Source organism: Labrus bergylta, chromosome 13 (assembly GCF_963930695.1).
Source record: "Labrus bergylta chromosome 13, fLabBer1.1, whole genome shotgun sequence".
NCBI lineage: Eukaryota > Metazoa > Chordata > Actinopteri > Labriformes > Labridae > Labrus > Labrus bergylta.
The window spans coordinates 27,597,023-27,610,911 of NC_089207.1; the positions used below are offsets into that span (position 1 = coordinate 27,597,023).

Below are 13,889 nucleotides of genomic sequence, written 5' to 3' on the forward strand. Positions count from 1 at the left end.
ACAACAGCACATATGCTTTGGATTCATGTATTCATCTCCTTTATGTCTATAGCCTCTTTTTGAATATGTCTTTGCTGTGTATGGCTGTAGGCATCCTTGTCTGAGATCCACAGCAACATGTGGGTCAGGAACGGCTTGCAGATCAAAGGACAGGCAATGACCTATGTGCAGTCACACTTCTGTAACTCCATGATTGACCCAGATGTCTTTCTGCTCCAGGTTTGTAGACTGTTCTAGAAGTTATTGCTCATTTGATGTAGCTGCTTGATCAAATATAGTAATTTATTCATTTTATAGGTTTGTGCATCAAGACTAGATCCTGACTACTTTATCTCAAGTGTCTTTGAGAGGTAAGCTCTAAATCCTTCACATGCGTTTAAACAAGTTTTCCTAATTTTAATAAAACACACATTAGATTGTTACCATCTTCTTCCCTCTCGCAGGTTCAAAGTGGTTGACTTGTTGACCATGGCGTCTCAGCATCAGAATGCTGTTTTAGACTCTGAGCAGGAGAGGCCGATGCTTGAAGGAGCACTCACCTTCCTGGTCATATTGACGAGCCTTCGCATTCATTTGGGTAAGCTGTTCAGAGGAGGCGCACATTGTACAAGGAGTAAACCGCCTACACTATAAAGGAATCCAGTCAGGTTACATTTCAATGACCCTTGTATTCATTCATGTTTTCACACATTTAGAAACATACTCCTAACGTTAAAAGTTTCTCTTTGCTACAGCAAAAGTTTCTCTTTGCTTTTTCTCACTGAAACTTAAAATGAATTATTCCAAATCAAATTACAAAAAGGAGTAATAAGATGATTTTTGTAAGTGAATGTTTTGTGAACATTATGTTTAGGGTATGTTTTTTAATTGTATTATTTAAAATAGAAAATATTGGGGTTTTTGTGCAGCTACTGGAATAGCAAGAATTATTTGTCGCTTTTTTTTCATGTCAAATTAAGTCAGATGTATCGTTATTAATATGAATTCTTCGGGGTTAAGAACATTTGAAGTACTCTTAATGATCTGGACTGTTAGTATATATTACTGACAGTTGGTGTATTGTGATGACAGTCAGACCTGTCCAGTTTCATCATAAAGCACATATTACTAAAGGCCTTTGTTCTCAGATGCCATGTTGGCATTTCCATAGATGGCTACATTCCAGATTGTTTCTGTTTTTATGATGCCTCTGATATTTGTCTTGCTGGCTCACTGTCACAGCTTGAATACATTAGAACCACAGTTAATCATTACATGTGCTTTTCCTATCATGAGCAACAAGCAAAATCATCAGGCTGATTTTTCATTTTGGTGTATTATCATTTTTGAAAGGGCGACGGGGAAAAAATGCAGTATGGGGACATTTTTAAGATTCACCTCCACACTTATGAAACACCACTGCTGGTTGAAGATTAGATTTAAAGTAAAGTATCTCGCTAGTACTGGAGAAAAATACCTGCTACAACAAACTGTATTAACACTGACACTGTTCTCCGTGTTTGCTGCACAGTGCGCTCTATGATGCATTAAAGCAAAGCGCTTCATTATTAGTGTTTGTTAAAATGACTCTACATATCTTACATAGAAAAACGTTATTGTGGCAGACAGACTTTATTTGCTAAAAGAAACAACAATATATTCACTTAAACCCCACGGTCTTCATTCTGAGTTCTGCTCATTGGTATGTTATGTAGGGCAGTAGTCTGTATCAGTTGGTGTTTACGTTCTACTTCTTATTCTCACTAACAGGGATGACGGATGACGAGATCCTTCGGGCTGAGATGGTATCGCAACTGTGTATGAATGACCGTACACACAGCGCGCTGTTAGACCTTGTATCCTTCAACAACAAAACAAGTGCATTAAAGAGCAGTTACACTCTGAGCCATGAACATGTTTTCTTAAACAGTGCCTTCTTAGATTCCTGAGAACCCCAACCCAAAGAGTGGCATTGTGCCAGGGAGTTGTAGTTTTGAGAAGATGCTGTCTGATGTGGCGGACTTCAAGGCACCAGTGTTTGAGCCCGGAGGCTCCATGCAGCAGGGCATGTATACACCTAAACGTAAGGCGACCATTAAACCCAACAACATACTAGATCATGTAACCTTTTTAAAACGTGCAGTAGGAGACGTCAAATAATTAGCAGGTTATACTCATGCAGAGTTTGTACAAAGCTGCAAGTTTTTTTTTAACTTGTAGTCAAAAAAAAAAGTTGTGTCTGTCAAGTGTCAATGTTAGTTATTAGTTATCAAGAACACTGTTTGTCAAGGGATCTGCACAATGGGGTAGTGTATGAGAGGTGCAGTCTGCTGCCATCTATTGGCAAATAGTAGTACTAGAAGAAACAAGGACTGCATGTGTATGGACTTTAAGAATGCGGGAAATAAAATCTAAGAATTAAGAGATTTAATTGTTACATTACACCATGGTGTATTTTTTACTTTATTATAAAACATAACACAATCAAGTATCTTCTCCAAATCTACAGTATTTTTTCTATTACGGCTGTGCAACAATAAAATATGAAATATTAATACTTATTCTAGTAATTCTTGATGAGGTTCTCTGTTAATTCAATAGTGCACATAATAGAAACTAAATGCTTAATTGTCTACTTGTTCAATGTGTCTCTCACATAACCTTTAGGGATGGAATAGTCAGAATGTACATATATTCAGACCACACTTTATACTTACAATTTAAAATAGAAATGAGTAAAACTGGTGAAGATGAAGCCTAAATGTCTTTGTGTTGAGTTTGAGATGTATATCATAAACTGACCACTTGGGGGCAACCTTGGACCACATAAAGAAGGAGTTGATGAATCAATGTGTCTGTGTACCAAAGATTACTAAACGTTTCTCTGTCTTTATTCCAAAAGCCGAGGTGTGGGAGAAGGAGTTTGACCCCATCATGGTCGTCCTCAGAACAGTTTACCGTCGCGACGTGCAGTCGGCCATGGACAGATACTCGGCATTGTAAGTTAATACTGTTGCAGTAATGTACTGAAGTAAATGTATTTCCCTAAATCATTTATTTTTGAGGAAGTCTTAACTGACCAATCCAACCTGAATCACACTTCGTTCAGTGCCTCAGGCTCCCCTCTCTCACATGCACATTAAAGCAAATGAAAAGAAAGGTCATGTCAACCGAGCGCCCAAGTCAGTTCCAATTAGATAGCTGTCGAGAAAAATCAATATTTCAGTCTAAATTGTTTTAGAATCAAGGAAATCTTTGTTGTTAGATTGTGTTACAGACGTCTCCTAACACGATGTGTCAGGTGGATGGGGAAGGAGATACTCCTGGGTTGATTTTCTCAAGGGGTCGCTTGAACCTTTTAATACAAGGAAAGGGTGCATCACTGAGTGCTTTAAACAGTGGTTTTGAAGATAACCTGTTTATAATGGGACTTTGTGATTGAAAGTATGAATGGATCAGTGATGCAGGTGATTGCACTTCTTTCACATGCGCCACGTGCTTATCGAGGGAGGTTAAGGTGTTTGAAACCAGATGAAACTGAGCCATGTTTCTCCTTGAAACATATCGAAGCTGCCATTGCCCCCTTCAGAGTGTGACAGAGCCTCATGTTGTTCATTCACACTGTTTGAAGATGATGGATTGCCTGTCAGCCTGGATTTATATAACAATGGTCCCATCATCACTAATAGAGTGAGCGACTGTGCTGCCCATCGGCTGTTCTGTTGCACAGACTAAAAACAATTTGTGCAGTGAATTAATCCTGAACACTGTAAGGTGTCACTCCCTTGTAATCTTATTTTTATTTCATTTTGCTTTCTGTAAAGCACCTGTCTTTGTAACCTTTTTTTTTTTTTTTAAACAGTTTGATTTTCTTACTTTCCTGTTATAGTCTTAAACAGTCTGGTATCCACACTGGAAACCCGTGGCCACCATACAAGGAGAGGACTCCTCTGCACCCTTGTTACAAAGGTCTAATCAAGCTGCTGCACTGCAAGACGCTGCACATCGTGATATTCACTCTCCTCTACAAGGTGAGTCTTAGTTTCAATAACATTTCATCTGGTGTAATACAGCGCTGCTATGCATCTCAATTTGGTCCTTGGGCTAAATTGAAATGACCATATATAATTGGTACATAAATATGAATTGGTCAATCAATTGGTGCTGACAAGTTGCAAGCTTTTTTGTACAATACAAGACTGATGAAATGCAAATAAGCAGAAAATGATTAGGTAACGAAAGACCATTTAAACGGTTTGATGATAAACAAAAGCTGAAAATGTCTTCAATGTAATTGTTTAATATTTTCTAGATATGGATGGATCATCAGAATATGTCCGAACATGTGCTGTGCATGGTGCTGTACCTGATCGAGCTAGGCTTGGACAACCAGGTTCAAGAAAACAAGGAGGATGAGGTCAGATATATTTGTTTGAGTTACTACCACTCTCCTTACTGTTTAGACTTCTGATGTCCACCAGAATCTTACAGGATCATATTCTTCTAGGAGCCTTGCATTGAGGAGCACTGCCATGACAGCTGGTTCCCCGGCACTAACCTGCTCTCCAACCTACACCACGTCATCAACTTTGTGAGGGTTCGTGTTCCTGAGACGGCTCCTGAGGTGAAGAGAGAGGCCCCTCCAAGCACCAGCACTGAGGCCTCTTCATATGGACAGGTAAAAAAGAAACTACCAGCCGTTGTCTTTTTCCTTGGGATCACAGTCATCTTTTAGCAGAGTTTTTAACACTATAATGATTTTGCATCCTGCCAGTATAAAATGGTGAATTTAAACTACTGAGGTTGAAAAGTGCACATCCGAATGCCCAACAACCAGATATTTTCCTGAGGAGAAGACAAGTTAAAGACCAATGTTTATTGGCCTTTACTTGACAGGAGTCCGAAAACACACTCCAATGTCAATACTGCGGGTATTCTGGAAGGATGACAACACTCGATATGCATAAAGCATGCCCGGCTTGTTTTACTGTCAGTTTAGTTTCTCTTTGTCATCCAGTGGAGCAGCACTGGGCGGTCAGGCTTGGTTTTCTCTTCTTCATTTTGGTTACAGAAAATGCTACATGATGCTTTTGCTGCCATATAAAGACGGTTCCAACATTTCAAATACCTTGTTTAAAAGCAGGATCGTTAACATAGAATCAAAACACACTTTAGATTTAGTGGTCGTATCTAAATTGATATGGTTCTGTTGTTTCGCTTACAAAAGCATGATACCTGTGAAAAGATCAAAAGAAACTTGAAAATCAAACTTCCCATGACACTTCTAGCAGAGGTATATTTGATTTGCATAATTGTGTTGCTTTAAAAACAACCAGCTAGAGAAAGGAGTCGTCAAGGATAAGTTACCATTAGTGCTAAATGCAGGGCTGGCTCGAGGCATTGGTGATACAGTTGTTCACCTAAGGTTAGGGGGCACTGGTGGTGTTAACCCTTGAATGTAGCCCTGAATTTACAAATGTAAACCGGCTGTCAGACTCGTCAACTCCTCTTCTTCAGCGTCACTGATTCAGGCCCACTCGCTTATCCAATCTCTCACCACGCACTTCACTACTTTAGCAGGAGGACAGATATCGGAGTATTTCGATCCTGGTAGGAAAAGACAAGTCAGTCTCCACTAATTGTTCCAAAACTAAGCCAAGTGTAAGAAGTAAGTAGTAGAACATAAGTTTTAAGAAAGCATCTCATTGGACACCAAATAAGTATAAGCCCTAAAGTGTTGAAAACAGTTTAAAGATTAATAAAAAATAGTTTAAAATGTTTTTTGTCTTTGTCATTGTTGGCAAGCTGCTGCTGTATAAATGACGAGTGCAATGTAAATGTATTTTGATTTTATGGGACTCTTTACTGGCCAACATTAAATATCTCATAACTATCGGATACATTTCATGATATTTGGTGAAGGTGTTTGTGGTCTCCAGCGGATAGATCCTCATAACTTTGTTGCTTTCATGATTTACCATCATGTACCAAGCATGCTTTCATGAACGCACAAAAACACAGACGTTGTTTTTCACATTTTCTTTGAGCGTTACTCTGACAGTTTATTTATAATTTTTTTTTTTTTTTTTTTTTGCTGTTTTCAGTTCCCTCATGCTTCTCTTTCATATCATCATTATTTGTGTTCATTTTGCTGTACCTGCTCCACAGAACTCGAGGCGTTTAACAGGAAATTGGAGAGAGGTAGTTATCTACATCATTTCTTTGGAACAAGCTGATGACTTTGATGCCACTAGCAGCTTCGTGTGCGTGTGCGTGTGTGTGTGCGTGTGTGTGTGCGTGTGTGTGTGTGTGCGTGCGTGTGTGCGTGTGTGTGTGCGTGCGTGTGTGTGCGTGTGTGCGTGCGTGCGTGCGTGCGTGCGTGCGTGCGTGTGTGTGTGTGTCCTCCTTCTTGACTGCTGAAACTAATTACATGTGTAATGCAGGTTTCGGAAAATGCTTTTTAACCGCATGTCAACATGATTGATGTTGCCTAGAGTGGACTATTTGATGAATGTTTATTTAACAGTGCCGCTCAGGTCCACTCTGTCAGGTCAGGTCATGGCAATCTTTCAGATGTCTTTTCTGCTTTAACATTGGGATGATTTGAATTTTGTGCAGGAATACGGTTGTTCAGAGTGCTTTCAGTGAAGGTGTTTGTGAAACGTCAGCTGAAAGTTTGAACTGCTATTACCTTGTATTGTGCCTGCCTCACCATGATGATGAAGCACCTCTCCAATCCATCAAAACCATTTAGACTATAGGTGATGCATTTTTAGGAGATGATGCTGGGGCTTAAATATCTGACAAAACACCCATTTGCTTCTGGAATTTGCAAAAATGTTGGCCACGTGGGGTTTTGTCTCTCCTATCAGCACAGATGTTTTTCTAACATGATGTGGTGTTGTTTGCTGTGATAATGTTTGTTTGTTTTTGACATTTTTTGTATGATGTGTGTGCATATCGTGCAACACTAAGAAGTGGGCTCACACAAATCATAACTAGATGTTTTATTAAAAATGTGTTCTTTCTGTTTCATGTTTTCCTAGAACCTGCGTGAAGCTCAGGTGTTCAGCCTCGTGGCTGAGCGCAGGAGGAAGTTCCAGGAGATAATCAACCGCAGCAGCACTGAGGCCTCCCCGGTTGTCAGGCCCAAGAGCTCCTCCACACGCTGGGTCCCACCAGGAACACCACCTCAGCTGGTGACTGAGATCCTGGAGATCCGGGAGAGCATGCTGTCCCTCCTCATCAAGCTCCACCAGAAGTTGTCGTCCAAGCAGAACTCCCTGTCTCCATCATGGCTGGAGGACATGGACACGAGTCATCACGCCCATGGTGATGGCATTACAGCCATTGAGCGCATCCTCACCAAGGCGGCCACACGCAGCTGCCAAATCAAGCGTAGCATCCAGGACATTTGTGGGAAGGTTTGTCCTCCTGTTCCACCGAAGAAGAACAGTCCCACAGACAAGAAAGCCATGGATAAAGAAGAGAGGTAACACTTCACATATTCACCCCATGAATTTGCACACCTCATTGCTCATTATTTATATATATATATATATATATATATATATATATATACACACACACACACAAAGGTTGTGCATTTATATTATGTGCATGCAACTGTCCTTAAAGGAAGTTATGTTATCATTTGTTGTTGATTGGTTATTGCTATCCAATTGCATCAACAGCCCCGATGCTTAGTCTATATGGACAAAGGTTGTATATAATATCAAGCCACACTTTTTTCTTTATAAATAAACACAAATGCAAAATGTTACAGTCAAGTATAGTGCAAATAACAGGAAGCACCAATTCTGTGTTATCCTCAATGATATATTTTAAACAGCTGAAGTCACTGTTCAGCAAAAAGCATCTACAAGGGAAGTGTTCAGGTTTATCAATCATGTTATTGAGAGGTGGTGAGAAACAATTTCACTCTAAAACATGCTGACAAAACACAAGTAGATCTAACTACTTCTTTATTAAATTGTTTTTTTTACCACCCTTTTCTTAAAAAAAATATCTTTGGACTTCTATGGAAATGGGGTCTCTTGGCTGTTTAAGAGAAATCACTGAAACTTGGTTGGTTTTTGGCTTTTCACCTCACATTCACTCACTAGTCCGTATCTCCCACTCCCCTCCTCTAATGATGATGGAACAGGCTATAACCGTTTAATAATTACCTGCTTTTGGGGTTGGCTTCACCCCACAGACTAAGGTAAAGGTAGAATATCTCGAATTTGCACGAACCAGCGCTGTTTCCAAGGCAACCGTCAGGCAGCAGTGCAGTTGGTAGCAGCGAGAGTAGGGAAGCTGCCGTCCATTCCTCATGCTGGTTGTCTGCAACCCTGAAGCCATCAGTGAAGATTATTGAGCTGTGACGCTCCTGTCAGTATTTGTTTATGTCCTCTTATTAGGAACTTAATTTACAGTCAGCTCTCGCCCGGCATGTCTGCAGAGCGGCTCAAACCACCATGTTAGTTAAATGATTAACCCCTCAAACTTTACAACACAGCCATGTTGAAATTAGCCGTGTGTATAGCTTTATAGATTCTGCTGCACATGCTGTGTGTGATCAGGGGAAACATGCCCATTATCCAGGATCATGTGCCTTGATGAAGGCATCTGTCACTATGTGATAAGACAATAAAGGTTTTTGAATCTTGAATCTTGAAGTAGACGTGCAATGGTTAATGCACTTAAATGGAGAAAGTGATTGACAACAGGCTTCTGATACGTTTCTACAAGTGTATGAAGTCCCTTTTTTCGTTTTAGAATTACAATATTTTAAGTACTCATGCAGTTACTATTGGTTTGGTTTTGATATCAAGTTAAAAGTGGTTGGTTGTTTCAGTAAAACAACTTTTCTTGTTCTTTCTTTCAGACGTCAGAGGGCTAGAGAGAGGCAACAGAAGCTGCTGGCTGAATTTGCCTCCAGGCAGAAGAGTTTCATGGAAACAGCCATGGATGTTGGTAAGAAAAGTCTGGCCCATGTTTTTATTTTGCCAACTTGTTGTCTTTGTTGTAAAACTTTAATATAATAGCGCATCATTCACAGCAGCTGCTTTCAAAATTCTTATCGTTGCAGAATGCTCTGTAAAAGCAGAAGCATTAGTGGGACTTATGAGCATGCAATCTTCCATGCTCAGGCATACTTGTACTACCATAGTGGTAAGCTCAGTATTCAACCTGTAAAATGAATGCTCTCAGCCAAACATGTGAGCCACACTGAATGAATAGTTCTAAATATTAACACTAACATGTTTGAGGAGTTCACCTAAACTTTTTGGTTATATTTATGTCTGTAGCAGTTTAATTCAGTATTCTATAGTTCTCTGTCGATCCCTTTCTTTCTTTACATATTTTAATAAGTTTTGTATTGGTAAAGAGTAGGGCTGGGAAACTGTGATTGATCACGATTAATCGCATTGTTATACGCAAAATCCAATAATGAATTCAAAAGTAGTGTATAGCGCACTTTTATTGTAAATGTACTTCTCAACTTAAACAACGTAATCAAAGCAAATAAATACAAAACTAAAGCTTATTGCCACTGCAAGGGTATAATGTCATCCTGTTTGTTATATTAAAAAAACTGCCCAGAAAGGTTTTAGGCTAAGAGGTATAATGAAAATGTCGGGACGCCATTTTTAAAGTGGGGGAGAGTGTGACAGGTCAATTGAGAACATTGATGTTTATTGTTTGGTTATCGGGGACCCCACAAACACATTTTTGTTGTACTTGTCATTTTGAAATTCTTTAGTTTATAATCGTTTTGAATTCATCTTCAGAGTTGCTAATGTTAATGTATTTTTCTGAACTGCAACATTATTCAAGCAGTTGATGTTGACATGTTATTAATTAGATACGCTGCATAATCTACACCACAAGGTGGAGTCTGTGAGTGACAGTGACATGCAGGAGTTGAGAAAAGAAGAGTGGTTGTTGTGATGCTCCGGAGTTAGCAAGAAAGCTGTAGTTATTATTGAGCAGCTGAAGAGACTCGTAGGCAGAGTGAATGAAGGTACTGGGTCTTTGTTAAATGCTTAAATAAAGTCAAGACAAGTCAAACGACCTTTCAACGTCCGCCTGAGTTTCTGGCTGCAACATATTTTGGAGTACTTATCAAGTACTCCGGTGATAAGAAAATTTTACTTCTCAGTGGTTACAAATAACTTTGGCTCTGTCGACTGCGCCGTCTGGAAGAACTTTAAAATGAAAATGGCCATGTAAAAGTTCTGTACCCTTCTCCATACTTGATTATCCGCCAATTATTTTCTGGCTGTTTCCTGAGTGCCACAGCAGTAAGCAACATACTAGGCTCGCTCCCGATGGAATTTTACAAAATAAAAGTCAGTGAGCAACAGACTTTTACAATAAGAAAATAAATAATAAAAACTGCGTTAATGCGAGATAAAATAATTGTCGGTGATGATTAATTCATGAGTTAACGCGAAAATAATGCGTTAACGTGCCCAGCCCTAGTAAAGAGTAAAATGTACTGTTCTGGATATTTATGTCATCAGCACAGGTTAAGTTGACAACACTGTATTGTGCACAGCTGCAGCTCTGGTAGAATGTGCTCATCAAACTAGTTTCACATGGCCTTATAAAACCACAAAAACACTTTTAGATTGAAGGTCATTTTGCTACAGTGGCCCTTATAGAACGGCGCTGTTGGCTGAAATAAACCCATCATTGCTTTGCCTTTACACTCGGGCAAGGTGACATCTGGCCAAGCCCTAGCTCGTGGTCTCTGTAGGCCTGTTAGGAGAACTTGAGAGGAGAGGGCTCCTTTGGGAGTGTGGGTGGCTGCAGGGCACAGAGGATCAAAGCTCTAATAGTGGGCCGGACTCTCAGGGCCCACCCTGACACAGCATGGTTAGCGAATGAATAATGGCAGCTGTGAACAGACGGGCCATTTTAGCAGGACTGTATGCTGACCCTTTTCTATACACTTCATGCAGAAAATTAAGTTACTTTACTTCAAGCTCACTGCTGGCTTTACGTCACCTGTATAAGAGTAGGATTATAATCGGATGGGAGAATTTCTATTTAAATCCAGGGAATTCAATGAAGGCCATTTCTAGATATCTGGCCTGCAATAAGGCTTGCATTAGGGTGGCAGTATTTGAAAGAGAATAAAAATAAAACCCCCATATGTGCAATTTGTGCATACTATACTTCAAGGGAGGCTTTACAAATGAATGTGTAGGAAGCATACTTCAGAAACAATAACCTTTTGCTTGTCATTGTGTATTTTCCTTTTGACACAGTGTTTATGCGCATGCGCACACAGTGTTGGTTATGTAGTGGATGAGCCCGGGGCTAAAGCCGTGGTGTTGACATCTACAGTAATACATCCTTCATTTCCCCAGGAACACACTGACCTCTCTTGAGAACAAATCTCTCCAAAAAGCAATGAATCAATTTCCAACACAGCTTGACATTTCTGCACAACATCTACTGCTCAAATTAAACACAGTTTTTAACATTTAAAACTAATCTTCCAACAGTAATTGACCTCTAGTGCTCTGCCAGTCATGCAGATAGGGAAGGCAGAGAATTATTTTCGTCCTTTGCCAGTCTCATTCCTGATTGCAATCAATTTCGCTTTGAACATCAGAACTTATGGAGCCATCCATCTTTGTCAAAACATGAAAAATTATTTCAGTTGTCTTGATGGAGTATACATATTTTCAGATTTTTTTTTTTTTTATTGATAATTGGAGAGTTTTTTCTAGAATGAATTCTGCCATTACAAGCCTGGACAGCTGCTATCAAGAGCCTGGTAAATGCCTCAGTCTGTGTGAAAAAAGCTTCACTATCACATCTAGACAGGTCATCATGATCCCATTGCCACCAGTGGCCAAGGTTGTGAGTTCAAGGGCATTATGCTGCATTCAAGAGACTTTCAAGTTCTTTTTACAGTTCTGCTGCAAATGCTCAGACCTGACTCATTGCTTTGCATCAATTTATAATCAGAAATAATTATTGGCCTATTCCTGTGTATGCCATTGTTATTATTTAGGAGCTGGACAGTTATTGCACTTATATACTTTCAACTTTTATTGAGATTTCCTTCTTTTTTAATACTAGAATCCCCTGAAACAGAGGCTGCCATGGACCTGGGAGCGTCTGAAGTGATGGAGTCTGAGGTTCTTTATGACTGTGTAATCTGTGGCCAGAGTGGACCTTCCACTGAGGACAGACCCACCGGCCTCGTAGTTCTCCTCCAAGCATCCTCCGGTACTACATACCCCATCAACCTCCCTTTTCCATTTTCAGACATTAACATTAATAGCATACACAGATTCATGGATTGTTTTGGATCCTTTGTACAATTTGAACAACCAGACCTGACTTATTGCTTTTTAAATCTAAACATTTATTTACATTATTATTATTATTATTATAATTTCTATTATGTGTATCAAATTCGAGTCGCTACATCTGACTTTAAATAGGTGGTTTAATTGGCACATTTATCATTCTCTGTTTTTTATTTAAGAGGACAGAGGAGTATTACTTTCATGTAAGTCAATTAGTTGTTTAATTAGTGATTAGTCACTCTGTAAAGGGTTAAAAAGACTGACAAAATTGACCACGAGTATGACATCTCTTAAAATCTACCGACAATGACCAACAGTGCTTTGTTGAAATATCTGTAAGTTCTAGATGGTAAGTGGTACCCTAAATCATTTGAAGCTGTCACCTGGGGAGTTGGGAATTTTTGCAGGGAATTATTTATGACTATGCATTCTTAATATTCTTAAAAGACGATAGTGTATGTGTTACTTGTATCCCTGTTCCAACTGACAGAAATCACAATCTCAGACCTTTTTTTTAGAAATACTGTGTAAGTTAGGCAGCCTTATGACATCATAACTCATCTCTGACTTTTACAATTAACTTTTAGTGCTCGGGCATCGCTGCAAAAGCAAAGAGGCAAAGAATCTACCAACAACTGATGACGAGCACATCTACGCTGCGGACACTTGTGGAGTGGCTCACGATGTCCGGCTCACGCTCATGCAGCGGTTTTTCAAAGATGTAGGTGTCGCATAAAATATGACCTTCTTTTTCACACCAAATGTATGTTTTTTGTTAACCAACAACACAATTAACAGAAGGCCACAGAGTTAAAATTCCTGAATACAAACTCTCATTGATGTGATTTCTCTCCTTTGAATTCTGCAGAGCTCCTGTCTGCAGTCTGTGTCAATAGGTTGGGATGGGGGTGTCTACGTCCAGACCTGTGGACACACTTTACATATAGATTGCCATAAGTCATACATGGAGTCTCTGAGGGTAAGTGAAAGCTTGACCTCATTAAATGATTAGTCATTATGCTAATTATAATAGTTATTTGACAGAAAATGAATCGATGACAATTTTGACCATTGATGAATTATTTAAGTCATTACTCTTTTGAACTCTTTTAATACATTCTTATTTTATTGTATTGCTTGGACTGAAGTTAACTTAAGATTTTGGTTCACCTTCCTTTCATGCCAAAGCGATCCTTTGTACTTGATACTTTAACCTTTAAGACTCAAGTGTCAACTGTTTAGAGTTTGGATTGTGAAGGTGAATCTCCATGGATGTCTTTTTTTTCCCAGAATGACCAGGTCCTCCAGGGTTTCTCCGTTGACAAGGGTGAATTTACTTGCCCACTGTGTCGACAGTTTGCCAATAGTGTCCTTCCCTGTCGCCCTGGGCGGGGCACTGAGTCTGCTGCCTGGCACACACCCACAAACAAGAAGACGTGTGTGATTGTGAAGGAAGTGGAAGATCTTCAGGAGAAACTCGGCCTTTTCCCTGTAAGTTTCACATTAAGCACACTGTATGTTTTGCACTGCTGCATTCTGAGCACACAGTCAGTGCTGGTTGTTGATAGATGA

General features: G+C 39.6%; 1 protein-coding gene across 2 annotated transcripts in view; it reads left to right on the plus strand.

Moving 5' to 3' along the window:
* ubr3 (ubiquitin protein ligase E3 component n-recognin 3) overlaps positions 1 to 13,889 on the plus strand; it is a 39,963-nt gene that overhangs the window by 7,075 nt on the left and 18,999 nt on the right. Inside the window, exons 14-29 of one of the 2 annotated variants that reach the window (XM_065962139.1) lie at positions 91 to 219; positions 298 to 350; positions 444 to 577; positions 1,750 to 1,835; positions 1,921 to 2,062; positions 2,882 to 2,978; positions 3,869 to 4,010; positions 4,292 to 4,396; positions 4,487 to 4,657; positions 6,148 to 6,180; positions 7,026 to 7,471; positions 8,870 to 8,958; positions 12,085 to 12,234; positions 12,905 to 13,038; positions 13,186 to 13,296; positions 13,608 to 13,808. In XM_065962139.1, the coding sequence (XP_065818211.1) occupies positions 91 to 219; positions 298 to 350; positions 444 to 577; positions 1,750 to 1,835; positions 1,921 to 2,062; positions 2,882 to 2,978; positions 3,869 to 4,010; positions 4,292 to 4,396; positions 4,487 to 4,657; positions 6,148 to 6,180; positions 7,026 to 7,471; positions 8,870 to 8,958; positions 12,085 to 12,234; positions 12,905 to 13,038; positions 13,186 to 13,296; positions 13,608 to 13,808 (2,223 nt within the window). The remainder of the gene's footprint in view (positions 1 to 90; positions 220 to 297; positions 351 to 443; positions 578 to 1,749; positions 1,836 to 1,920; positions 2,063 to 2,881; positions 2,979 to 3,868; positions 4,011 to 4,291; positions 4,397 to 4,486; positions 4,658 to 6,147; positions 6,181 to 7,025; positions 7,472 to 8,869; positions 8,959 to 12,084; positions 12,235 to 12,904; positions 13,039 to 13,185; positions 13,297 to 13,607; positions 13,809 to 13,889) is intronic. The other variant, XM_020651463.3, reaches the window with a different exon arrangement.